Below are 27,735 nucleotides of genomic sequence, written 5' to 3' on the forward strand. Positions count from 1 at the left end.
TAGTGGATTCAATTTTCTTTGACTGTGATGTTTTTCTCCTGTTGTAGAGGCTTCATTGTGACTTTGCTTGTCTGATATTTCCTTACTTAGTGAATAAGCCTTCGGAAGAAAGGGTGATGGAGATCATTGCTAATGCTGTAGAAATTGAACAGGTAAGTAGAGAAACATATCTTATTAGCCCAGGGCTCTCATATCCATACCATTATTGGATTAGGTTGGCACATATAATTTAGTGGTACAAAAATATGGTAACAGTTTTATGTGGTCAAGAATACAAAGGCAAGGGCTAGAGAGATAGTACAGTGGGCAGGGCATTTGGCTTGCATGCAGCCAACCTGGGTTCAATCTCTGGCACCCCTGAGCCTGCCAGAAATGTTCCCTGAATATAGAGTCAGGAGTAACCTCTGAGCATCACTGGGTATGCCCTCCTCCCCAAATAATACAATGGCAGCTCACAGACTGGGAAAAATTATTTTCCCACCACTCATCTGACAAAGGGTTAATATCCAATATATATATATATATATATATATATATATATATAAAGCACTGCTAAAACTTTGTAAGAAAAAAAAATCCAACCATATCAACATATATAGAGTATCATGGATCAAGTTGTCTGGGTCAGCCTTGCATTTTGGTATCTTTAACTATCTTCAGGATCAATTCTAAATGGTTGAAATGTCTTGTATTTTCCTCTCTTGACACTTCATAACTGTCTACAGTATAGATGGAATATTGGCTTAATCAACTGATCTTCCAGCCCACAGATTCATTTTATTTTTTTTTTTTCATTTTCTTTGTTAGTTGATTTTCCTCCCTGTGCCAACTTCCTTCAGTGGCCATTTTCCCACCAACAGCCATTCTTACCCGCCTCTTACCCCGCCCCCCCAACCGATTTTGGGCCACATTCGGCAATGCTCAGAAGTTAATCCCGGCTCTGCAAGCAGGAATTACTCCTGGTGGTATTCAGGGGACCATATGGAATGCTAGGGATTGAAACCAAGTCAGCTGCATGCAAGGCAAGTGCCCTATCTGCTATACTACAGCTCCAACCCTGCCAACAACAGTCATCTTTTAATTTTTTTATTTTTTAACATTTTTTTAAACAATCATCTGTGGTGAATTTATTTCCAGATATTTTGGTAGAAACCCTTTTTGTTTTGTTTTCATAGCAAGACAGTATTGAAAACATAGTGCCTAAAAGGAAAATAAGAAAGAGAGCGAGGAGAGAGAAGAAAAGTTGTTTGTCATAGAGGCAGGCTGTGGGGGCAGGGCAGATGGGAGGGAAACTGGGAACATTGGTGGCAGGAGAAATATGCATCGAGAAGGGACGGGTGTTGGAACACTGTATGACTGAAACCCAATCGTGAACAACTTTGTAACTGCGTATCTCACAGTGACTCAATAAATTAGAAAGAGAGGAAGAGCAAGCAAGCGTATGGATTCCTGGCCTCCGTGTGCAAAAATCCCAGTTCTTGGCATTTAGTCTCCATTTATTTGGGCTATTTATGATCCGAATGGGTGATCGGAGCGGGGTGGGTCAAACAGAGGCCCAGCGCTGGCACTGTTGCTGCAACCCGGAGCCTGGAGATTTCTTCAGCGCTAAGGGGCGGAGGGCCCCGATGCGGGCAGGGGCTCGTGATGCGGGAGGCGGGGCGAGATGACTGACGGCTGGAGAACCCTCCAATGGGCAGGCGGGAACGGGAGGGGGCTCGGCCCAGCTGCCGGACTCTTCTCGGGCGGGCCGGGGCGGACCCAGCCCCGCAGACCCCCGGGCCCCGTCCGCCCGCGGTCAGCAGCAGCGCTGGCTACCCACAGCCCGGACGGGGCCGGGGGGCCTGCGGTGCCCGGTCCGCGCCCCTCCGTCCCCTCCGGGAGCTCTGGCGGAGTCTGCGCCATGGACGGCCGCGCCGGGGGCGCTGCGGCCCCGACCGGGCCGGATCAGGTAAATGTCCGGGTGCGGCTTCCCCCGCTGGCCAGGCGCGGCCGGCGTCGCTGTGCGGAGTTTCCCCGGGGCCGGCCCGGCCTGGAGCCCTCGCCGGAGCCGGGTCTGGGGGTTGCCGGCGCCCGGCACAGCCTCGCCGGGGACGGGGCGAGCAGAAGCCGGCGTCCTGCGCCATCGCGCCGCCCCGGAGCGCGCCCAGGGCGACGGGGTGATGCTCTAGGCGCCCTTCTTCCTCGGACCCTTTTCGGTGTGGATGAAGCAGGGGGAGGGAAGGGCAGCGGGGGCGCGTCTACTGGAGAACGGCTTCCCGACTCGGAGCCAAGGAACTGGAGCTGAAGGATGCGCGGCACGGGACACGCACACCGGGCGAGGTGGAAACGAAGGCAGGTGCAAGGCCTAGAGACAAAGAAAGGGAAAGAGGAAGTACGACTGGGACGCTGAGAGCAGTATTGGTCAGACCAGGCTATTTTAACCGTCGGTTGACTGCCTGTTTGCTTTGGGGTCACCTATGTCTGTGCCCAGGGGCTGCCCCCACCCCCAACCCCCGACTGTGCGCAGAGTTAGCTCCTGGTGGCTCTCAGGGGAACGCACAATGTCAGGGACCAAACCCGGGCCTCTCACACGCAAAGCACCCGCTAGTTGGTTGGGGCCGTTCCGCCGGCCCCTACTGTGTATGAGATTATGTCATTTTTATATTGATATACAAAGGTGAAGTGATCCTTTGGTAGAAACTCACAGAATACAAAGAGTGCTTTATGAAAAGTGCCAAGCCATTTCATTTTTTCTTTTAATTTTTTTAAATTTTATATGTTAGTTCACAGTATTTGATTATACCCAATATTCAAACACCAATTCCACCACCATTACACCTTTCCACCACCAAATTCGGGATGTTTCCATCCCAAACCCCAATCCTTCTCCCAAAACACAACCGAAATAATATATTTTGTATTATCTGTTATGAAGAACTGCTGAACATGCTTACAAAAAGTATTCATATAGGAAACAGTGTGAAGATTGCTCTATTTTGGCAGGAGCCATTAAGACATTCTATAGGATATCACTAACATGTTAAAGTTTGGGTGATGTGAGCTTTGGTATATATATCTAAAAATATGTATATATGCATATATATACATATATATATTTCCCTCTATGATTCATTTCCTACTGTCTGAACCCCATCAACTATGGTGTGGTAATTATGGAGAATGGGTAGGGAGTGTCTTATGATGTGTCCAGGAATATGTTCACTCATATGTGAGGCTTGGCCAGAGCCTGTGAGGAGTGGCCTTGAGAGTGGCAGCAGTTGGATTGTGGAGGTCGGCTGCTGGGACTGGGTCCTTTGGGGCCAGGAGGGCTCTCACCAGCCTCCCTCTGGGGCACCTGGAGTGGAACAGCCTGCCGTGGAGTCCGATGGCATAGCTATGGGGGCCTCATGTTATGCTCCTTCCGGGAGAAGCAGATGTAGGCCATCTGCTTGATCTAGATGTGATCTAGATGTAGGCCAATGACAAGATTATCTGGCTCCAGCAGGAGGTGTCTAATGGGAGTGACCTTGAGTCACTGGAGACTGGGGGAAACAGGCAGAGGATCTCCGCTCCCAGGTCCCATTGAGCCCACCAAGTCATTTCTGGGCACTATATAAAACCTCAGTTAACATGTTTGTCTTCCTTGGCTTCCTCTAATTAGTACAAGTATGTAATTGGCAAATTCTTTTTGTGTCTTTTGTTTTTTGCTGGGGGCACATTTGGGGAGATAGGGAGGTGCCAGGGTTCAAATCCTGGGCTACCAAGTCCTTTGAGGCATATCCCTCACCACTCAGAGACATTTAAACTATTTGTATAAGAGAAATACTTTTTGTATTTATATCAAACCCATTTCTGTGTTTGATTTAATAGTTTCAGCTCAGACTGGCTCACGCCTAACCCCTATTTTCTTTACAATCTTATAGATTTTGGATTTTGTTTTTATTATGTACACATTTGGACTGAGTGATAGCACAGTGGGTAGGACATCTGCTTTGTATGAGGCCAACCTGGGTGTGATTTCTCCGCCCCTCTCGGAGAGCCCAGCAAGCTATCAAGAGTATCCCGCCTGCACGGCAGAGCCTGGCAAGCTCCCTGTGGCATATTCGATATGCCAAAAACAGTAACAACAAGTCTCACAATGGAGACATTACTGGTGCCCGCTTGAGCAAATCGATGAACAATGGGATGACAGTGCTACACATTTGGTAAATAACAAATGGTAAACCATCCAACTCCTTTAGCTTTTTTGGGAAGGGAGAGGGTTGGGACTGTGCCCAGTGTTGCTCAGGGTATTCTTCAGACTCTGTGCTCAGGGATCATGCCTGGTTGAGCTCAGGGACCGGAGGTGCTGAGGGTTCAACCAAAATTGGCCGTATGCAAGGCAAGCGTCCTACCCACTGTGCTCTCCTTTTTTTTTTTAACTCTAGAAGTTAAAAAGCCAACTTCTGTAGCTTTTTTTTTTTTTTTTGCTTTTTGGGTCACACCCGGCGATGCACAGGGGTCACTCCTGGCTCATGCACTCAGGAATCACCCCTGGCGGTGCTCAGGGGACCATATGGGATGCTGGGATTCGAACCCGGGTCGGCCGCGTGCAAGGCAAACGCCCTACCCGCTGTGCTATCACTCCAGCCCCAACTTCTGTAGCTTTTTTTTTTTTTTTTTTTTGCTTTTTGGGTCACACCCAGCGATGCTCAGGGGTTACTCCTGGCTTTGCACTCAGGAATTACTCCTGGCAGTGCTTGGGGGACCATATGGGATGCCGGGGATCGAACCCGGGTCGGCCGCGTGCAAGGCAAACGCCCTACCTGCTGTGCTATCGCTCCGGCCCCCAACTTCTGTAGCTTTTTAAACAAATACAGTTCGTACCAAGTCCTTGTATGGGACAATTTTAGATATTTCTTTATGTGCTAATTGGCAGCAGCTGTCATTCAGACTTAAGACCTGGAGGTTCACTTCACTTACCATCCATATATCAGTGATACAATCTACAGATAGAGGCAGTTTTTTTTCTTTTTGAGTCACACCCGGTGATGCACATGGGTCACTTCTGGCTCTGCACTCAGGGATTACTCCTGGAGGTGCTCAGAGGATCATATGGAATGCTGGGAATTGAACCCGGCTCTGCTGTGTGCAAGGCAAATGCTCTACCCGCTGTGCTATTGCTCCAGCCCCAGAGGCAGAATTTTTAGATCTGGAATGAATTTGAGTGATCATCTGATCCAAAGGGATTTTGGGGGGTGGGGAGGCGTGTTTGATTCTTTGTTTTGGTTTGGATTGATTGGGTTGGGTTGGGTTTGTGGGCCATACCTAGTTGTTCTCACAGCTTACTCCGGGCCCTGCATACAGAGATTCAGGGACTGTATGGAGTACCAGGTATTGAAGCTCGGGTTGGCACTGTGCAAGGCAAGCATCTTTCTCCCTGTACTATCTCTGTGGCTCTGATCCAAAAGTTTTTTACTTTGAGACACAAGGATGCAGTTAACACCTTGTTTCTTTAGATCCTTGCTTCTGTAGTTGTGGGTCATGATTCCATAGGAAATTGTGAAGAGTTTGTCAATAGTAAAAGACTTTTTGAATACACCAAGGCTACAAATAAGTTAAAGAGTAACCTCTACAGTGAACCTGAGGTATTTTTGGCACTTTGTAGCATTTCAGAAGGGGCATCTCCTCTGGAGCGTACAAAGTTTCAGGAACCTGCACAGTATAACAGGGTGTAGTGTGACCACCTGAGTCAGAAACAACTGGAGTGCTTTGTTAAAAAGATCAGTTATTGGAGCTGGAGTGATAGCACAGCTAGGGCATTTGCCTTCCACACGGCCGACCCGAGTTCGATTCATCCCATATGGTCCTTCAAGCACTGCCAGGAGCAATTCCTGAGTGCACAAGCCAGGAGTAACCCCTATGCATCACTAGGTGTGACCCAAAAAGCTGGGGGGGGGGGAAGGTAAGTTATTGAGCCAGGGGTATGCTCGGCGGTAAAGGACTTGCCTTGCATATGTAAGGCCTGGGTCAGCTCCCCGGCACTGCAAAACAAGAAAGAAAAAGTGCATTTCTGGACCCAAACCCCAGACTAAGTAGATCAAATTCTCCTGAAATGGACATTTTTTGGTGGCTGAGGGGTAGTGGTTCAGGCCACACCTGGCCATGCTCAGGGATCGTTCCTGCATTTCTGACAGTGCTTAGCTGATTTTATGCAGTGTTGGACTTGGAACTGGAGCCCGATGTGCGCAAGATAAGTAAGTGCCTTACCCCAATTCTCTGTCTGTCTCTGTCTCTCTCTCATTCTTCTCCCACTCTCTCATTTCTCTCTCTCTCCTCTCTCTCTCTTTCTCTCTTTTCTTTCCTCTCTCTCCTCTTTCTCTCCACCCCACCCCCAAGATGGTAATTTTTATCTAGCAGTGTAGGTGATCCTGGTACATATATTGGAAGAAGAAACGATCTTAAAGGACATGCAGGGGAGGTTAAAAAAAAGTTTCATTAACCTTTTTTTTTTCTTTTTTTGGGTTACACCTGGCGATGTACAGGAGTTACTCCTGGCTCTGCACTCAGGAACCACCCCTGGCGGTGCTCAGGGGACCATATGGGATGCTGGGAATTGAACCTGGGTCAGCCTGGGCTGGCCTTTTGCAAGGCAAACGCCCTACCCGCTGTGCTATTGCTCCAGCCCTGGTTAATGAAACTTTTGAAGTTTGTAGGCTTTATATGTGCTGCAGGAGTCTTCTGAGGAAAGGGTCCTTCCACTGCTTATGTCTGTTCTCAAAGTTAAATGTTGTTCCTTTGATTAGTAGTCCCATTTTCTTTCTTCTGTTTTTGGGTTTTTGTTTGTTTTGTTTTGGGGCCACACCCAGCTGTGTTCAGGGATCACTCCTGGCAGGACATGGGGACCATATAAGGTGCTGAGGATTGAACCCAGGTTGGCTGCATGCAAGGCAAGCACCCTGTTCACTGTATTATGGCTCTGGCTTTTGAAAGGACTATACAGATGCCAGCTTTTTCCAAGTTTCACTGTATCACTGTCATCCTGTTACTCATCAATTTGCTCGAGCGGGCACCAGTAAAGTCTCCATTCATCCCTGTTGTGCTCAGGGTCAGGGGAATGAGGCCCATTATTGTTTCTGTTTTTGGCATATCAAATATGCCACGATATGCCCAAGCTTAATAGCATTAAGCATTCCCAAGTTTAATAAAAAATTCTAGATGTTGTCATCATCCTCTTCCTGAACATGAAGAAACACCCTTCCCAGTGGAAATTTCCTTCATACGTCTTAGTAGCCTTCCCAGACGTTTGCAAACCTCCCCCCACCAAGGTACTTCCTAACTCCCAGACTGGACCCTTTCCAGAACTTCCTCTGTCCCTTCTGCGTACTGATGTTGGTAGCCTGCCCAGTCTCTGCAGCCACCTCAGCTGCTTGCTTCAGTTTCTCCTCTAGCTCCTCTTTTTCCAGCCACGCTGTATTTAGGGGATCACACTAAGTGGGGCTCAGAGCATACTCCCAGTTGGTTGCTCAGGGCTCATGTTGCTGGGGATTGAGCCCAAGGCTCCAGCATGCAGAGAATGCACCCCAGTCCATTGAACTGTCACTCTGGTCCCCACCTGCCCTTTACAAAGAGAGAACAGGGGTATAAGGCACTTGCTTTGCATGTGACAGATGCTGGTTTGACCCTCAGCACTGCGTACAGTCCTCCCAGCACAGCCAAGGAGTGGTCCCTGATCACAGAACCAGGATTAGGCCTTGAGCACATCCGGTGTGGCCCACACCCCCAAACAAAACACAGTCAAAAGTCAAAGTAAATCTGGACTTTCGGTAGGCTGTGCCGGTGCTTGTGCTGGCCGTATGTTATCCCTGTCCGAACATGCTCCTCCCTCACGGGGACGGCTAGTTGGAGCTCCACCAGTCTCCAACGTGATGTCTTATTCCCAGCTGCCTACTGGTTGTCATGAAATTCAACCTGTTAAGGTTTAAATTTTGTTTTGTTTTGGGATCATACCCCTCGATGCTCAGGGCTTATTCAGGGCTCACTCCTGGAGGGGCTTGGGGCACAACAATTAAATCAGTACTGACTGTGTGCAAGGCACGTGCCTTACTCAGTGCCTTGTCTCTCCATCTAATTTTTCTTCTAACCTAACCACTTTTCTTTTTTCCTTGTGTATGTTTTGCTTTTTGGGTCACACCCGGTGATACTCAGGGGTTCCTCCTGGCTCTGCACTCAGAAATCACTCCTGGCAGTGCTCAGGGGACCATATGGGATGCCGGGAATTGAACCAGGGTTGGCCTCGTGCAAGGCAAATGCCCTGCCTGCCAAAGAACTAACGCTCTAACCCCGCTAGCCACTTTTCTCCAAAAAATTATATTTTGTTTCATTTTGGGGCCACACCTAGTGGTGCTCAGGGGCTTCTCCTGGCTTGTTGCTTGGGGAGCATGTGGTGCTGGGGATTGAATGCTCCTGCATGCAAAACCTGTGCTCCAGACCTTTGGCCTCTCTCCCTATCCCGTGAAAGTGAAGTTAAACACAGATCTAAGACAAGAGAAATAGTGCAGGGGTTAAGGCACTTACCTTTTATGTAGCAAATTCCAGTTCTCCTTCCTAGTTCCACTTAGGGTCTCCCAGGCAGTACTGGGGATTTTCCCTGAATACTATAGGGTGTAACCCAAATCACACCCCCCAAAAAAAATCAAATATGATTATGTGTCTTTTTGTTGTTGTTGGTTTTGGGTTTTTGTTTTGTTTTGTTTTTTGTTGTTATTGTTGTTAAACCCGGTGGTGCTCAGGGCTTACTCCTGGCTCTGAGCTCAGGGATCATTCCTGATGGAGTTTGGGGGAACATATGTGGTGCCAGAGATTGATCCTGGGTTGGCCACATGCAAGACAAGTGCTCAGCCTACTGTACTATTGTTCCAGCCCTGATAATGTTTCTTGCCTGATTAAAAACTTTAATGGCTTCCAATCAGTATATTCTCACTGGTTGACTTATTCTTTTTCAAAATCAGGTATCTTATTTCAATTCCATTTAAGCTAGTTGCAGTTCTATTGGAATAATTGTGATTTAATGAACTGTTATGTAAGCTGATAGTATATGAGTATGAAAGGAAAGTTGTTTCTCTGGAAACTTAAATTGAAAGTTTTCAAAATGCAATAAATATTAGATGTGAAAAATAAAATCTGGGTGTCTGAGAGATAGTACAGGGTTTAAGGTGCGTGGCTTGCTGGTGGCTGACCCTGTTTGAGAGCTTGCTTGGGGATTCTAGCCAGGAGCGAGGCTGCTCCTATGCCCTTGACTGTGGAATGGTCCTTCTGTTTAGGGAAGGTCATTAAACCAAGTGGGCAGCTTCAGGATGGACGCACATGGAGCAGTGAGGGAGGAAGGGGACACACCCACTTTGCTAGCCCGATTAGCCCATTCAGTCCCGGGCATAGTGGGAAACAGGTGTTGCAGCCAGATAATATGCTGGCCTCTCCTGGATCCCCACCACTACATATGGTCCCCAAGCACTGCCACACATGACCACCAAGCACAGAGCCAGAGCTATCCTGAGTACCTCTGGGTGTGGCCCCCCAATCAAAGACAAATTAAAAGTTAAAATGAATTGTTTCTGAGCAGGCTTGGGATGTAGGTCAAGTAGCACAGTACATGCCTTGCCTGTCCTGTTTGGCGCCTGAGCAGAACGCGGACTACTTCACTTCCCTGTACCAGGACCAGCCTTGGGGTGCCAGCCACCACAGGTCAGGCCCCATCAGTAAGAAAAGTCAGTGCAGAAATTCTACCCAATTATGTGTAAGTAAGCAGTCGAAGGACCAGAGATAGTACAGGAGGTGGGCGCTTACCTTGCATGTGGCTGATCCTAACTGGACTCCAGGCAAAGCAGATGGTCTGTTAAGAGAGTACCGCCCTCGGTCAGTCCTGAGCACAGAGCAAGGGATGTCTCTTAAGCACTGTCCATGCAGCCCAACCCCCCATTCTTCCAAACAGAAAGTTTGGGGACGGGGTGATTAAAAGGGGGATTCTGCACAAAGGAAACAGGAAGCATTGGTGATGTGTTTACATCAGAACACATTGGCATTTCAATCACTAAACCAAACAACAAAACCAAAAAACTTTGGCCTTGTATCAGATTAATAAATAAATGTATTTTTTAAAAGTTAAATAGTTTAATGCATGTATAATATTCTTATAATTGCTGTAGCTAATTTTTCAGTAAGAAAAAGCTATTTGTATAACTTTGAGAATGAGAAGCTTATACTGTACAACTGCTTACACTGTATTATTGTTTGCTCCTTTTTTTAAAAAAAGTTTTTATTGAATATCCATGAGACAGACCATTACAAAGCTGTTCACTCCCCAGAAGTAGACACAAATGGTTTTGGAGGTTTTGTTGTTACTGTTTTGGGCCACACCTGGTGGTGCTCAGGGATTCGTATGAGGTTCTGGAACCAGTTGAGCCAGGATTTGAACCATTATCATGGTTACAGCCACGTGTGGTTAAGTACCTAACCTCTATTCTCTCTCTCTCTCTCTCTCTCTCTCTCTGGCCCGGCTGTTGTTTTACTGGCTGTCTTTCAATCTCATGATATTATTCTTCAGTGAAGCAAAATAGCTTGAGGAGAACCTTTTATCCAGGGATACTTAAAAATAAGAAGAAAAGAAAGAAGAAAAAAAGAAAAGGAAAGAAAGGAAGGGGAAAAAAAAAACTATGCCCTGGAAATATAGACTCATGCTCAGGTTGTTTCCTTTGTGTACATTAGAAGACATTTCTGTGATGTTGTTGTTATTTTGGGTGTGAATTTACCTGTGTGTGTGCTGGGGCTGGGGGGGGACTGTGCAGGGATGGAATCCGGGATTGTACACTTGTGTCACTCCACCTTCCACCACTGAGCTACGTCGTTGGCCAAAAGGTGTGTTTTTGCTTTCTGTGTGATGTCCCATAGGTCAGAGTTCTTCAGAGTACATTTTGGAAGTGTTTTCTGCTTTTTTTCATGATTTTTGTTACCTTCCATATCTTACTCATACCATAAAGTCCAGACTTAGAAAATTACTTATGGGGGTTGGAGTGATAGTACAGCAGGTAGGGTGTTTGCCTTACCTTCGGGTGACCTGGGTTCTATCCTCAGCATCCCATATGGTCCCCGAGCACTGCCAGAAGTTATTCCTGAGTGCAGAGCCAGGAGTAACCCTTGAGCATTGCTGGGTGTGACCCCCCCAAAAAATTGTGGTTCTTCGGAATATTCTAAAACAGCTTTAGACCTTTGCTCAGGTCTGCCAAGGGTTTCCTGCACATCCCAAGATCTTTGGACACCCAACCCTGGCACTGTATTGAAATCTGTGTGAATTTTTCTATGCATGATGAAAATAAGGAATGTGAGTCAGAGCCATAAGTACAGAGGAGATGGTGAAAAATAAACTCTTATCCACTGCTGGTGGCAATGTTGTCTGGTACAACCCCTGTGGAAAATATTTTGGAGAGTTCACAGTAAATTTAGAATTGAATTATCTTATGATCTAGCAATTCCACTTTTTGCAGTCTACGTCCAGGATATAAAAACTCTCAAAAGGACATATGCACACCAGCATTCATTGCTGCACTCAGTTACAAGAGCTAAGATATGGAATGAACCTAGGTGTCCAAAAATAGATGAATGAATTATGAAGATATTGTATATATACACAATGGAATATTATACAGCTGCAAGGAATGATGAAATCATGCAATTTCCTGCAACATGGTTGGAACTAAAAGATATCATGTTGAGGGAAGTAAGCCAGAAGAAGAAAGACAAACACAGGATGGTCTCACTTAGCTGTGGAATATAGAATATTGGATGAGGAAATGCATTGTAGTAAAGGGGGGGAGGGGGGAGGTCTAGATCCCCCTTGACCCCAGTGTTTAGAGGAATGAAATCTAGGGGGCAGAGGGAGAAAAGAGCGAGAAGTAACAAGTGAACGGGCTCAGGGCATCAGTGATCCCAGGGCTGTGAGTGAGGAGTCTAGCCATAGACCCAAAGCAGATTCAACAGAAATGAAAACATAAGGCCCAAGTAACAAGCACTGAAACTTTGCAATGAGCCTGTCGAGGTGACAGGTGGGGGTGGAGCAGTGGTTGGGGTGGGGAGGGAACCTGGGAGCACTGGGGGAGGGGAGTTGATACTGGTGGAAGAATTGGTGTTGAATTATTGTTTGCCTAAAATGCAACTATCGGTGACTTTGTAAATCATGGCTCTTTAATAATATTTTTTAAAAAATTTTAAAAATGAGGGGGCTGGAGCGATAGCACAGCAGGTAGGGCGTTTGCCTTGCACGTGGCTGACCCAGGTTCGATTCCTAGCATCCCATATGGTCCCCTGAGCACCACTAGGGGTGATTCCTGAGTGCAGAGCCAGGAGTGACCCCTGTGCATTGCCGGGTGTGACCCAAAAAGCAAAAAAAGAAAAAAATATTTTAAAACGCTTAAGGCAGAGCCATTCTGTGCCAGTGTTGTTTCCAGGAGAGTCGAAAGCTCTATTTGACTATGGACTTGGAGACTTAGCCACCCTCATCTGTTCTTTTACTGATGAGGCTCAGCAAAGTTCAATAACTGCCTCTGGTCGCCCCATGAATCAGTTACAATCCCTCTTATGGGCACCGCAAAGAATCCCTGGTGGGCTGACTGACTCTGCCATGTGGGCATTTAGATAGTGCAGGGGCAGGGTTGTAGCAGGCATTTGCTCAGTCAGGAGCACCAAAACAATCTATGGTGAGCAAACAAGGAGATTTTTATTCACTGGTGAGCTGGATCCAGACAGCCAGGGTGTCTGAGAACTTCGGCAGGAAGCAGTGGCCTCACAAGCATTACTGCAAATTCAGCATTAGTCTGCTTCATACTCAGGCATTGCGGGGGGCTTGCATGTATCGTGACATCTGAGCAGCTATGGGGAGTCGGGGAGTTTCTAAAAATCTGCATTTTCTTGACTAGAACCGGGAAGTTCATCCCAAGTGCAGACAGGGGTGGGCATCTTTAAAATTTTCCACCACAAGTTCAAAGGATACATGAGTATATGCTATAAATCAATATCAAATCAAAGATGCATATCATAAATATTCCCCATAGCTAGGAATAAAGAGCAGATGTGGCAATGAGATGGATGTCTGTTCTTTCTGATCCAAAGAGGCTCTCTGCAGACACCGATGAAAGTGAAGCCAAGGCAAGTGAAGAGCCGCTCCTGAGAAAGAGTTCTCGGCGGTTTGTCATCTTTCCCATCCAGTATCCCGATATCTGGAAAATGTATAAACAGGCCCAGGCTTCCTTCTGGACTGCAGAAGAGGTAAGTGCCATCAGCTTCACAGGCGTGCTTGTTGGGCAAACAGCCATTGGAAAGATTTTGTTTATCTCATAAGATACACGGACAAGGATGAGCTGATGCCCACTGCTGAGACTAACACAGAGCGCCAGGGGTTGTGGGATCAGGTGGCTTTCTAGAAACAGACCGAAAAATAATACAACCCACAATGGCACCTCCCTGGACCAGATTTTCAGATCCAGTATATTTCAGTGCATTTCTACTTTTTTGGGGGGAGGGTCACACCCAGTGTTGTTCAGGGGTTACTACTGGCTCTGCATTCAGGAATTACTCGTGGTGGTACTTGGGGGACCATATGGGATGCCAGGGATCGAACCCAGGTTGGCTGCGTGCAAGGCAAACACCCTACCAGCTGTGCTATCACTCCGGCCCCGAATTTTTTTTTTCTTTTTGGGTCACACCCAGCGATGCAGGGGTTACTCCTGGCTTGGCACTCAGGAATTATTACTGGCGGTGCTTGGGGGACCATATGGGATGTGGGGATCGAACCCAGGTTGGCCGCGTGCAAGGCAAATGCCCTACCCGCTGTGCTATCACTCCGGCTCCACATTTCTACTTTTAAACAGACTTTTGGTGTGCAGTGGTCAGCCCAGTCGATTAGATGGCAGCTGTAGCCCCCACTCTCTCCCCCCAAAATGAGAGCAGACTTTTTCCAGCCCTGCTTTCACTTGAGAGAAGAACCTGAGCAGCAGCAGGGAGCTGAAGTACTCCCTCCCCAGAGCCTGCTCACTGCAGTAGCCATGCCCTTCTTCCCCCGCCTGGCATAGCTGCCCCAAGAGACAGCTGTACAGGGATTCTGTTGACCTGATCTTTGCCTAGCAGGAAATGAGTTAAACACAACAAGTGAGAAATAGAGTGTCTGTTTGAGAGGGAAAGTTGGCCATGCATGCAACTGCATTGTGGTCTAACTGAAACTCCGAAGTCATGGTCTTCATCTTTGAAGGTGATGTTTGCCACCTGCCAGAGTATTCTTTCTTTTTTGGGGGTGGGGGTCACACTCGGCGATGCACAGGAGTTACTCCTGGTTCATGCACTCAGGAATTACTCCTAGCAGTGCTCGGGGACCCGTATGGGATGCTGGGAATCGACCCCTGGTTGGCTGCGTGCAAGGAAAATGCCCTACCTGCTGTGCTGTCACTCCAGCCCTGCCAGGGTATTCTTGTCCTGGGTGTGTCTTGCATCTGTCCAGTCGCCTGTACCATTTGGATCCATCTCTTCACAAGGCAGTTTTACTCCTTCCCAAGCCAAACTGCTCAGCTCTGCCCTAATCTTGTCAAGTTGGGAAGGTTGCTTGGTCTCTCTGTGGATCCGGGACTGTGGGGTTAAAGGGATTCACTGATTTTTTTTGTTGTTGTTGTTCTTGCTTTGTTTTTATTTGAACTTATTCCTGGTTCCTCAGTCAGAGATCACTCCAGCCAACGCTTGGGGGACCGTATGTGGTAACAGGGATTGAACCCAGGTCAGCTACTTGCAAGGCAAGTGCCTTACCTGCTGTATTATCTCTCTAGTCAAAATTTAACATATTTAAAAAAAATTTTTAATTGAATCATTGTGAGATAGACCCTTACAAAGCTGTTCATGATTGGATTTCAGTCATACAGTGTTCCAACATCCATCTCTCCTCCAGTGCACATTTCCCAGCACCAGTGTCCCCAGGTTCCCTCCCATTACTCCCCTCCCCCTACCCCCTGCCTGCCTCTATGGGATGCTGGGAATCGAACCTGGGTCAGCCGCATGCAAGGCAAATGCCCTACCCGTTGTGCTATCACTCCAGCAACCCCCTTTACCTACTTTTAACCCTCAGATCTTGTCCAGCCGATCATTTCCAGCTATTATTGTCATACTGCTTCTTCTGTATCTTACCTACCTTCAGCCCCACACACACCTTGGTTAGTTCCAACCATTGACCAGTCCTCCTAACCCTGTTTTCCCTGGCCATGGATATTAGTCTTCTACTATATGTAATTTTATATACCACAAATGAATGCAGTCATTCTATATCTGTCCCTCTCCTAACTCATTTCACTCATGATACTCTCCATGTCCATCCATTTATAGGCAAATTTCATGACTTCATTTTTCCTGATAGCTACATAGTATTCCACTGTGTAGTGGTGCCATAGTTTCTTTATCTGTTTGTCTGTTCTTGGGCACTCAGTTTGCTCCCAGATTCTGGCTATGGTGACCAGTGCTGCAATGAACATAGGAATGCAGATGGAGTTTCTGCTGTGTGTTTTTGGGCCCCAGAGTATAATCCCAGAAGTGGTATTGCTGGGATTATTTATATGAGAAGTGGTATTTCTCAAAAATTATTTATATGAGAAATGGTATTTTTCAAAAAATTAAAAATGAGAGCTCAATTTCTAGGTTTTTGAGAAACGTCCACATTGTTTTCCAAAAAAGCTAGACCAGTCGGCATTCCCACCAACAATGAAGGACCAGTCGGCATTCTCTCCACATCCACGCCAACACAGGTTGCATTTGTTCTTTTGGATGTAGAATTGAACATATTTTACTGGACCAACCTCCTAGCCATTCTTCTCTCTTATTTGGTTTTCTTTGGAGAAGTGCCTATTCAAACTTTTTGCCTGTTTTTGGATTGGTTTATTTGGTGATGGTGGTGTTGAGTTATGTGAGGTGAGTTCTTTAATGTAGAGTGGTAGTTTAAACAATTGCTTGCCAGGTATCTAATTATGTATATATATAATATACATATGAGTGTGTGTATATATGTATACATACACACATATGTTTATATGTGTATATATTTATTTTTATATGTTTTTTGTTTTTTGGGTCACATTTGGCAGTGCTCAGGGCTTACTCCTTGCTCTGCACTCAGGATTACTCCTGATGGTGCTTGGGGGACCATATGGGTTGCTGAGGATTTATCCTGGGTTGGCCACAATCAAGTTAAGTACCTTGCCTGCTGTACTACTTCTCCAGCCCAAATTCTTTATATGTTTTTTGATTAACCCCCTCATCTGATAAATGATATGAAATAGCTTCTTCATCAGCAGATTTGCTTTTTTTCATTTTTGTGATAGTTCTTTCTTTGTAAACATATACAAATCAAAACATAAATGCAAACAAAATCTTTTCCATTCAGTGCAGTCACATTTCTCTATTTTTTTCTTTTATTTCCTTTACTATTGGTATTGAATCCCCAAAGACAGTGGATGATTATATTAACTATGTTTTTTCCTATGTATTTTATAGTTCCAGGCTTCAAGATTATTTTTTAAATTCATATCCCATAAGCCCTAGAATACCCCTCTCTAAGGATTAATTCTGGTAAAAATTTTCAAAAAAATTTCTTAAAAGGCTGATTTTTACACAGTGCTTAAAACCCCAGTTTGTAGGATCAGAGAGATTATACAGGGGTAAGGTGATTGCCAAGTTTAAAATATGGTCCCCAAGTCACTTCTAGAAGTCAGTGTTGAGTGCAGAGTCAGGAATAGCCCCTGAACATCACCAGGTGGGGCCCAAATCCCCTCACTCCACCCACCAAAAATCCCTCCAGTTTGTTACACATTTGACATTCTGAGTGTGAGTAGATTAACTGGCAGTAATGTAGAGTGGTGCTATCGCTGGAGCGATAGTCCAGTGGGTAGGGCGTTGGCCTTGCACACAGCTGACCTGGGTTCAATTCCTCCGTCCCTCTGGGAGAGCCCGGCAAACTACCGAGAGTATCCCGCCCACACAGCAGAACCTGGCAAGCTACCCATGGCTTATTCGATATGCCAAAAAAAAAAAACCCAAAAAAACCCAGTAACAAGTCTCATAATGGAGACGTTACTGGTGCCCTGCTTGAGCAAATCCATGAACAATGGGACGACAGTGCTACAGTGCTACAGTGTAGAGTGGTAGTTTAAACAATTGCTTGCCAGGTGTCTAATTATTGACTACTATAGTAAATACTGCACAAAGTGATAAAAGTTACTGCTGAGAGTAACTATTTACTAATCTTGTTCTTTTTTTTGAGATATGAAATTTTGGAAGCATATAAATGTCTAGTCTATAGCAATAATGTTAACAGTTTTTACTTTTTCATGTTTTACTTGTAACAAGATGCCCCTCCTTAACTTTGAAAGAAAGTTTGTTTTCCCAGCATTTGGAAAAGGTTTTAGCCCCAGGGTAAAATTTTTGAAAATTTTATTTCAGGTTGACTTGTCAAAGGATCTCCCTCACTGGAATAAGCTTAAATCAGAGGAGAAGCATTTCATCTCTCACATCTTAGCCTTTTTTGCAGCCAGTGATGGAATTGTTAATGAAAACTTGGTAAGAGTTTTGCTTTGTTTTCTTTGTGTTCCCATCCAGGAGTTCAGTGATGAAAATGGCAGTGAGATCATGAGACTGAGCCTGAAAAATAATTTCTAGGAAATGAATTTGATGAAGCTTATCCATTGAAAATAAAAGTTTGATAAAGCGTTAGATGAAAAGATACATTGCTGTCATTTAACTCGCAAAATATCCTGAGATCAAGCTTATTATACCAAGACTATTGCCAGTGCACAGACAAGAGGTTATTTTGGTTTTGTTTTGGGTTTTGTTTTTGGCCCACACCTGGCAATACTCAGAGCTTACTCCTGGCTCTCCACTTAGGGGTTACTTCTGGCGGGCTTGGGGCACTAAATGGGATTAAAGGGGATCAACGGAATCAAACCTGGGGCAAGGCAAGCCCCTTGTCTGTGTTGCACTGTATCTCTGGCCCTGAGTTTGATTTCTTTTACCCCAAGATATTGACCCTAATTAGAGAACCTGCGCTTTCATAACCCTCTGGAGCACTGTAGCAGAGCACTGGGTCATGGCTCCCCATTTTAAACCTTGCAGGGTGGTTAGTCAGGAGAGCTGCTTTCTGGCTAAACAGAATGAAAAGAATCAGTTCGAGTACTTGTGAGTTGTAAGGGGCATCAGTAGATCTACATCTACTGTAGCAAAGTGATGATTTAAAAGCTAGTTCTACAAAATGGCTCATTTTCAGTCGATATGCTGAGTTTATTAGGCATCCTAATCACTGTTTCCACTTCTTAGGTCAATTCATTAAATATCTTAACAATATAGCATGCAAAGAGTTTGGGGTGGAAGTTTGGTAGATAAATAACAGGACTTGTTAAATGACCCATTATGTCTCTCTAACCTATTCTGGCATAACAGGAGATTTTTTTCAGGGAGTCGGAGAAGGGGCCACACTTGGCTATGCTGTGATCCGAGCTTACTCCTGGCTCTGTGCTCAGAGGTCACCCATGGGTCACTCCTGGCAGGTCTGGCGGACCACATGTGGTACTGAGGATCAGACCAGGGTCAGCTGAGTGCAAAGCAAGTGTCCTGCTTCCTGTCAGTGCCTTGTTCTGGCCCATGGCAGGGAGTTCTAGGATGATCATTCTGATTTACAAGTTCTGACTTGCAGCGCTTAATGAGAACACATAGAATTAGATCTTTCCCCCTTATTTTCTAGGTGGAGCGTTTTAGCCAGGAGGTACAGGTTCCAGAAGCTCGCTGTTTCTATGGCTTTCAAATTGTCATCGAGAATGTTCATTCAGAGATGTACAGTTTGCTAATAGACACTTACATCAGAGATCCCAAGGAAAGGTATTGCGTGTAGTATTTTATTTTCAAAGGTTTATTCATTGCTTGATGATGTTAAGAGCAAGATTTGTTCCATAATAAAACTATGGGAGCTTAGGAGAATAATATTTTTTCTTATTAATTTGTCAGATTAAAAAAATGGATAGAACTTTTTGTGGGATTCTGCTAAACTGTGGAGAACTGCTAAACTGAACTGTTCAGTTTAGCAGTTCAGTTTTCAAATTTAGTCATTTTGGGGGCTAGAGTGATAGGACAGCATTTGCCTTGCATGCAGCCAATCCAGATTCAATTTCTGGCATCCCATAGAGTCCCCTGAGCACCACCAGGAATAATTCCTGAGTGCAGAGCCAAGAATAACCCCTAAGTATTGCTGGGTGAGATCCAAAAAACCAAAAAAAAAAAAACAGTCAAATTTAGTCATTTTTTTAAAATCAGACTATATCTAAACCATGAATTTTAGTTTACTTTCTTTTTTATATGTCTATTCCAATTTTCAGAAATGCAAAAAACTGCATACCAGAGAGTTTCAAATATTCTCCCTGATTGGTCTATAAAAATTTATTCCAGTTAAGAAAAATAAGTGAGGGCTGGAGAGATAGTACCATGCCTGGTAAGGCACTTACTTTGCATGCGGCCAACCCAGGTTCAATCCCTAGCATCTCATTTGGTCCCCTGAGCACTGCCAGGAATGATTCCTGAGTGCTGAAGCAGGAGTAACCCCTGAGCATTGTGACCCAAAATAGTGTGACCCAGAAACAAAAATAAAATAAAAAGAAAGAAAAGAAAATAAATAACTTTGCCATTCATTCTTTTGTTCATACAGGGAATTTCTATTTAATGCAATTGAAACGATGCCTTATGTTAAGAAAAAGGCAGACTGGGCCTTGCGGTGGATAGCAGACAGACAGTCTACTTTTGGTATGTATTTTTCGTTGCCAGAAACACAGTCCGCCTCATAATCCGAGGTACTTGTATGGTGTGACTCTTGGGTACCAATCAAAGTTAAGGTACAGGAAAGAGCAGCAAATATCTGTGTGTGCCTTTAGCAGAACTGTGATTTCTAATTATTAGAAGCTCATGATAAAAACATCTAAGGCTGTTGTCTGTTTTAATAAGTTGAAACTTGAAAGGTGGACATCTCAATGCACAGTTCCAGTTAAGAGTTAGTGACATAGAATATGATGAGATGAAACTGGGATTAGTCTGTCTTTGCTTTCAGGAATGTTTATTTTAGGGATTTTTTTTTTCCGGGGCTGTGGGGGCCATATCAAGGAGTGCTTCAGGAGTACTCACCCCTATACTACCTCACCTTACTACTGTTAAGCCCGGGATTATGGGTTCCCAAGTGGTGAGATGGACAGAAACACGAACTTGATAATGCAAAAGCAGTAGGAGTTTATTCCAGTATACTGGGGTCAGCTATCTCACCCACAGAGTGGTCTATTGATAGCGACCCCGACTTCAGGCAGCAAGCAGTTTATATAGGGTTTGATTACATAAGCAGTACATGCCTTATTGTTTCAGAAAAGAATCTTAGTTACCAAGCAAAGGTGTTTTGGCAAGTGTCTAGGGTGACAGTGGTTAGGCAACAATTGAACAATAATTTCCAGTATTAGTACCAATTTTATATAAATAAATATATAAATATATTCTATATATTTATAAATAATATATTTATGATAAATACAATAAAATTTAATAATAAGTATAACATTTATAATAAATGAATATATAATGTACTTACAAATAAATGTATATCATACATTATATACATGTATATTATAAATAAATATATAAATAATAAATATATAAATAGACTTCTCATTCTTTTAGGGTTAACAAAAAAGCAGCTTCTGGGGCATTGTGAGAATTGATTAAATGAGCCCACTTGCTGAGCCCAGGAACTTTCCCAGGTGGGTTCAGGTTGGCTAGTTACGCATTGTTTCATTGATGGGAAACTGAAACTGTTTTAGTTCCCGTAACTGAACCTGAGGCCTAGCCGATTTTGCTTATTTCTGCCGCCTATCATGGCGTCAGTTTTGCCTTTACACTACCTCTCAGGCTGTCTATTGTATTTTAACGTTTATTTGGATTTGCACGTACCCAGCAGTGCTCTGGGCTTGGTTCTGCCTTTTCTCAGGGAATGCGACTCCTGATGCTGGAAGTAAGGGCTGATGCTGATGCTGGAAGTAAGGGACTTGCCTTATGCAGCTACTATGGCTCAACTCCTAGTTCAGATCCCTGGCACTGCCTAAGGTTCCCAGAGCACAGAGCCAGGAATCTCTGCCCTGAGCACCACTGGACGTGTCTCAGCTTCACCTCCCTAATAAATTAGAATTAGTGACTTGAGGCCAGAGCTATAGTTCTGTGGGGAGGGCACTTTCCTTGCACGTGGCCAACCTGGCCTTGATCCCTGGCACCCCATATAGTCTTCCAAGCACCACCAAGTATGGGCCTCCCACCGCCCCCCACCCCCCAAAAAAAATCAACAAAACAGAATAAAAAGAATAGTATTCTTTTTTTTTTTTTTTTTTTTTTGCTTTTTGGGTCACACCTGGTGATGCACAGGGGTTACTCCTGGCTCTGCACTCAGGAATTACCCCTGGCGGTGCTTAGGGGACCATATGGGATGCTGGGATTCGAACCCGGTTTGGCCGCGTGCAAGGCAAATGCCCTACCCACTGTGCTATCGCTCCAGCCCCAAGAATAGTATTCTTAACTAGAGCAAGAAACAGTTTACAACAAGTTATATTTTTTATAGATTAGTGCAGACAGCTTTATAGGTGAGTTAAAATCCAATAACATTTGGGTGTGACCCCAAAGCACCATCCCCCCCAGAAAAATCCAGAATCTGTTTATATATGTAGTTTGAAAGGGGAGGAGGAGCCAGAGAGAGCTCAGTGGGTTGAACACATGTTTTGCATGAAGGAGGCCCGGGTTTAAGCCACACAGGCCACCACCAGCAGGAGGACCGAGAAACACAGAGCTGGGAGCAGCTCCTGAGTCCTATCAGATGTAAACCAAAAACAATGAAGGAAGAGAAGGAATGAGTATAAACTTTATTTACTTTTTGCCTTTTGAGGCCGCACCTTGGGGAGCTCAGTGCTTACTCTTGACTCTGCTCAAGGATCGCGACTGGTGGGGTTCAGAGAGCCATGTGTGGTTCCAGAGAGCAAACTGGGTCAGATGTGTGCACCACAAGTGCCACAACCCCTGTACTATCTGCCCCACCCCGTACGCTGTTTGTGTTGGAATTGCGGATTCCTGGCAGTGTCTTTGGAGTTGCTCATACAGCCGAGCTGTAGGATCGCCTGTCTACACCAACACCCCCAGCATGTATGTCCTATTCCGTCTGCTGCTCCCACCCCGCACACATGCACCAGAGCTGGCTCATTGCTGAGGCTCAAAGGTTCTCTTGGTCCTCAGCCTGCCTGGGGTTGGAAGTAGCCATAACTCCCTGTTGCAGTGCAGAGAGATGCCGAACTGCTTTCTGAAACCCCTCAGTCATGACACTAACGTTTGGGTTTTGTTTCCTTCTTAGCCAAGGATCCAGTTGCAGTATTGGTATAAAATATGAGGGAAAAAATGTGTATGCATTCCTGTCAGCAGGCGAACATCCACAGTGTACAGTATTTCAGAAAGTGAAACTGTTTTATGTCTCCAGGGGAAAGGGTGGTGGCCTTTGCTGCTGTTGAAGGAATTTTCTTCTCGGGATCCTTTGCTGCTATTTTTTGGCTAAAGAAAAGAGGTCTTATGCCTGGACTCACCTTTTCCAATGAACTCATCAGCAGAGATGAAGTAAGGAGCAAAGTGTGCTAGTTATCTGTTTCTGTTCTTATGTTGAGTTCATTTATTTTTCTGTCTGTTCTTATGGTTGACACAAGGATCCTGATAATATAAGAAAATAGCTCTTCCGTGAGTTAGGTGGTCCCGAGACCACTTTATCTTCAGTCCAGACATTTTTGGTGTGTTGCGTGTGTGTGTGTTTGTGGGGTGGGGGGTTGCACAGGGTATCTTTCAGTAAGGACCCCAAAACCTGCTAGACAAATTCTGAAAATCTGTAGGTAGGAGGGCTGGAAAATCGCTCAAAAGACTGGGATGCAGGTTGGGGCATGAAAGTCCCTGAGCTGCAGGCCTGGTAGGAGGAGTGCCGGGGTGGCCTCCAGACTCCCTCAGCGCTGCCTGGGAAACCCCCAAAGTGAGTAAAACAAATCTACTGCTCACACCAGCTCAGATCCTCTGGAAGTCATTTCCATACTCCTTGTTCTTTTCCATTTGCTCTCTCATGTCTGGGATGTACCTACCATGCGGGATCATCTTCCCCATCCTTTCATCTGTTTCATCCCTTGCTTACTTCCTGCCACATTACAGCTCACCCCTTATCTGATGCAGTTAGGTAAAACCCAAACAGAACACTCAGGAACCTCCCTCTTCCTTTTCCTTCTGGAGTCTGGAGCCACACGGCCCTTCAGTTCACTTTCACTGACACCGAGCCTGGCTCCTCAGGGTAGAGAAGTGACCATTTCAAATCACTTTGTCGTCTCTGAGACTCAGTTTGTTCAACTCGAAACTCTCATGAGTTTTTATTATAGTGGTCTGATGGAGTATGGGCAGAAGTACTTAATACATGCCCGAAAATGCTTTGTAGAATGACATTTTTTTTCTTTCACTGATTTGTACTTAACTTTAGGATCAAGATCAGTATGAGTATTACTGAAAACTAGATAATAAAATTTATCTTAAAATACTTCTGCCAGGGGTTGGGGTGAAGAGCTTCCTCAGCACTGCATGCCCCCCCCACCAGTGCTTTCAGAAATGAGTTAAGTAGCTACACACAGTTGCTCTGCTTTATTTATTTTTAAAAAACATTTTGCACTCTAATGCAATTGAAATTTCTTAGATAAGTATTGACTTTAATATCAATGTAGTTAGTATAGAAAAAGTCAGATTTTTGTTGTTGTTATTGTTCTGAGGGGTTCATACCTGGCAGTGCTGAGGGGCTATTGTTCACTTGGTGCTAAGCGGTAGCTCCTGGCAATGTTGGGGTACCATTGGGTGCCGGGGATCACTCAGGCCTTCTGCATCCTAAGCATGCACTCCAGCCCTTTGAGCTATCTCCCTAGTGTAACAAATTAGAATTTAACTTAATTTTGTTTCAAATGTATGTGGAGTTTTCTAGATCTGCTCAGTAAATAATTTGTCCTCTCCCATCAAATTGTGTCATCTTCTTTAATATGTGGAAAAGATATAATCAGACATAAATATATAAGGATATAAAGTATACTAAAATACTTTTCAGGGCTTTGTTGTTGTTGTTTTGTTCCATTATACTGTGTCCATCTTCATTCTATTATAAACTATTTTAATTGTTGTAGTTAATTTTAAAAAAAGTTCTGATAGGTTAAATTCATGATGTCTGTTACAGGTATTCTCATATAACTATAATCATTTATTCTTCCATAATATCATTATCATTATTTCTTGTTGTGGAGAGCACACCTGTTGGTGCTCAGGGCCTACTCCTGGCAGTGCTCGGGAGGACCCTGCAATAGCAAGCATTGAACCCAGGTCAGCCATGTGCAAGGCAAAAGCCTTCCCTGAGTACTATCTTCTCTGACCCCAGATTTTTATTATTTTTTAAATTCAAAAACAAGATTTGAGTTGGAATTACTTTAAATCTCAAATTTAATTTTATTCACTTACTGACTTAACAGTGCCTGCCTTTGATTTGCTCATCTCCCTGCTAGTCAGTGCTAATCAGTACTTTTTTTTTTTTTAATATACGTTAGGGTAGTTTATTTGAAATTTAGCCTTGATAATTTGAAATATTCTTTTAAATTTGAAGAAGATATTTCACTAGAAATCCAAGATTAGCTCTTCAAAGACTTTTTATCCACCCCTGTTGGTTTCTTCTGAAATGACAACTTACCTAGTAAAATAGTCCTTGGAATATGCCTTTGATTTGATTTTTATCTTTCAGTGGTCTTTATGTTTTTCTTGATTCATTTAGAAAAAGCCAAGTAATCCTCATTTGTAATCCTTTAAAAGTCATAGTCCTTCCTACCGTTTCCTCCTTGATGACTTACAAAATTCTTTCTTTTCTTTATAATTTAGAAATGTGAATGAACTCAACCTTGCCGTCAGCCTCTATCATCTTTCTCCAGCTCTGGACTCTTTGTGTTTTGTTTTTTTGAAAGTTTCTTTTGTCTTTTTAAATTTCATACCACCTGTTCTGTGATTTTGGACCCTTTCTTGCTCTGTTCTGATACCCTTTTCTGGTATTTGCATAACCTTCTGTTCCGGAGCATATACAAAATAATCTTTCTTTGCTTGAATTTTCTGCAGTGTCATTTTCGTTTCATACAGTTTCAAATGATATTCTTCCTTGACTTCTATTTTCACTGCACTTAATTCATTTTGGAGAGTGCTCAGGGCACTTTTGTAGCACTGTGTTCAGAGATTACTCCTGGTGGTATTTAGGGACGATATGCATAGTCAAGGATCAAACTGGGGTTTTCTGGGTACAGGGCAAGTGCTTTGCTACCGGAATTCATTTTTATGTTGTGCCTTTTCGAAAAAATTTTCAGCTACAACTGGCACCTTAATTTCTTATATCAAAGCAATCACTCCACCACCTGACCTGTCTCTCCACCCCTGCCATTCTTTTTTAATAGAAATATCGACTGTTTGGACATCAGAGTCTTGCCTCTTCTTTTTTTTTCTTTTTTGGTCACACCGGCGATGCTCAGGGGTTACTTCTGGCTCTGCACTCAGGAATTACTCCTGGAAGTGCTTGAGGGACCATATGGGATGCTGGGAATCAAACCCGGGTCGGCCGTATACAAGGCAAATGCCCTACTGGCTGTACTATTGTTCTGGCCCTTGCCTTTTGTTTTAGTGCATATTATTTTCCAATCATTGCTTAAAATTTCTTAGTCACTAGAAATGAATGAACTTTTGTATTGGCATTTTTTTCTTGTTTTATTTTCCTTTCCAAATACTTTCAGTTGCAGATTTGTTTTTAACAAATTCTTCAATATTCATAAAATCAGATTTGCTGGCTCTGGAAACTTTCCATTCTAGATGATTCTATTTGTCATTTTACTTGAAGATAGGATATTTCTGTCCTTATTGGTGCCTCTTCTGTCATCTAGAAGTTTTACATTGCAGTCCCAGAACCTATCTTATAAACTGTTAGGTCACTATGTAAAAATAGTTGATTCAATTTTCTTTGACTGTGATGTTTTCCTCCTGTTGTAGGGGCTTCATTGTGACTTTGCTTGTCTGATATTTCATTACTTAGTGAATAAGCCTTCGGAAGAAAGGGTGACGGAAATCATTGCTAATGCTGTTGGAATTGAACAGGTAAGTAGGGAAACAACTCTTATTAGCCCAGGGCTCTCATATCTATACCATTATTGGATTAGGTTGGCACATATAATTTCACTATCACTGTCACTGTTGATCCTCAATTTGCTCAAGTGGGCCCAGTAACATCTTCATTCATCCTAGCCCTGAAATTTTTGCAGCATCTCTTTACTCGTCCTTCCCAATGGTGTCACATTAGAGGCTCTTTCAGGGTCAGGAGAATGAGACCCATCTTTGTTACTGTATTTGGCATATGAGTACATCATGGGGAGTTTGCCAGGCTCTCCCGTGCGGGGAACTCTTGGTAGCTTGCCAGGTTCTCTGAGAGGGAGAACTAGGCTATAAGATGTCTGAGCAGGCTTGGAGATCTCAGCCCCGGGTCCTGCACACCTGGGTTCCTCTTCCAGTTCCTTCATGCATGAGGCTCATCTGAACGTGTGGAGAGGGGCCTTGAGCATGGCTGTGGCTGGGTTCCAGAGGTCTTCGGCTGCCGGGGCTCTGCTCAGGGTGTGGAGGGAAACTCAACCCATCCTTCTGAGGGATTCCAGTGAAGACAGCCAGGCATGGGGGCAAGAGACTCTGAGTCACTCTCTTCTGGGAGCGTGGCTTTATAGTCTCTGGATGTTATAATAAACATATAATTTAGTGGTACAAAAATATGGTATCAGTTTTATGTGGTCAAGAATACAAAGACAAAGGCTAGAGTGATAGTACAGTGGACAGGGCATTTGCCTTGCACACCGCCAACCTGGGTTTAATCCCTGGCACCCCTGAGCCTGCCAGGAATGTTCCCTGAATATAGTCAGGAGTAACCTCTGAGTGTTGCTGGGTATGCCCCCCTCCGCAAATAATACAAAGAGCTACCTACAGACTGGGGAACATTATTTTCCCACCACTCATCTGACAAAGGGTTAATATCCAAGGTATATAAAGTACTGTTAAAACTTTGCAAGAAAAAAAAATCCAACCCTATCAAAAAATATAGAGTATCATGGATCAAGTCTGGGTCAGCCACTGCAAGGCAAACACCCTCCCCACTGTACTATCTCTGGCCTCGCATTTTGGTATCTTTAACTATCTTCAGAATCAAATCCAAATGGTTGAAATGTCTTGTATCTCCTCTGTTGACACTTCATAACTGTCTTTTAGTATAGGTGGAATATTGGCTTATTCACTTGATCTTCCAATCCACAATCCAATTGATTTTTGTCTTATTTTCTTTGTTACTTGAGTTTCCTCCCTGTGCCAGCTTCCTTCAGTGGCCATGTTCCCACCAACAGTCATTCTCTTCCCCCCTCCCTCTTTTCTGGGCCACACTCAGCATGGCTCAGAAGTTTCTCTGCAATCAGGAATTACTCCTGGTGGTATTCAGGGGACCGTATGGAATGCTAGGGATCGAAACCAAGTCAGCAGCCTGCAAGACAAGTGCCCTACCTGCTATACTACCACTCCAACCCTGCCAACAAT

The 27,735-nt window shown here is 44.4% G+C and overlaps 1 protein-coding gene across 3 annotated transcripts in view; it reads left to right on the top strand.

The window, feature by feature from the left end:
- The first annotated feature begins 1,704 nt into the window (after positions 1 to 1,704).
- Positions 1,705 to 27,735, top strand: part of RRM2B (ribonucleotide reductase regulatory TP53 inducible subunit M2B) — a 42,123-nt gene continuing 16,092 nt past the window's right edge. The window contains exons 1-8 of one of the 3 annotated variants that reach the window (XM_055125503.1): positions 1,705 to 1,948; positions 6,156 to 6,215; positions 13,120 to 13,275; positions 17,476 to 17,592; positions 18,770 to 18,903; positions 19,724 to 19,818; positions 22,565 to 22,698; positions 26,161 to 26,265. In XM_055125503.1, coding sequence (XP_054981478.1) covers positions 13,234 to 13,275; positions 17,476 to 17,592; positions 18,770 to 18,903; positions 19,724 to 19,818; positions 22,565 to 22,698; positions 26,161 to 26,265 — 627 coding nt within the window. In that variant the 5' untranslated portion in view covers positions 1,705 to 1,948; positions 6,156 to 6,215; positions 13,120 to 13,233. The remainder of the gene's footprint in view (positions 1,949 to 6,155; positions 6,216 to 13,119; positions 13,276 to 17,475; positions 17,593 to 18,769; positions 18,904 to 19,723; positions 19,819 to 22,564; positions 22,699 to 26,160; positions 26,266 to 27,735) is intronic. The other 2 variants (XM_004607688.2, XM_055125502.1) reach the window with 2 other exon arrangements.

This window comes from Sorex araneus, chromosome 2, assembly GCF_027595985.1.
Source record: "Sorex araneus isolate mSorAra2 chromosome 2, mSorAra2.pri, whole genome shotgun sequence".
NCBI lineage: Eukaryota > Metazoa > Chordata > Mammalia > Eulipotyphla > Soricidae > Sorex > Sorex araneus.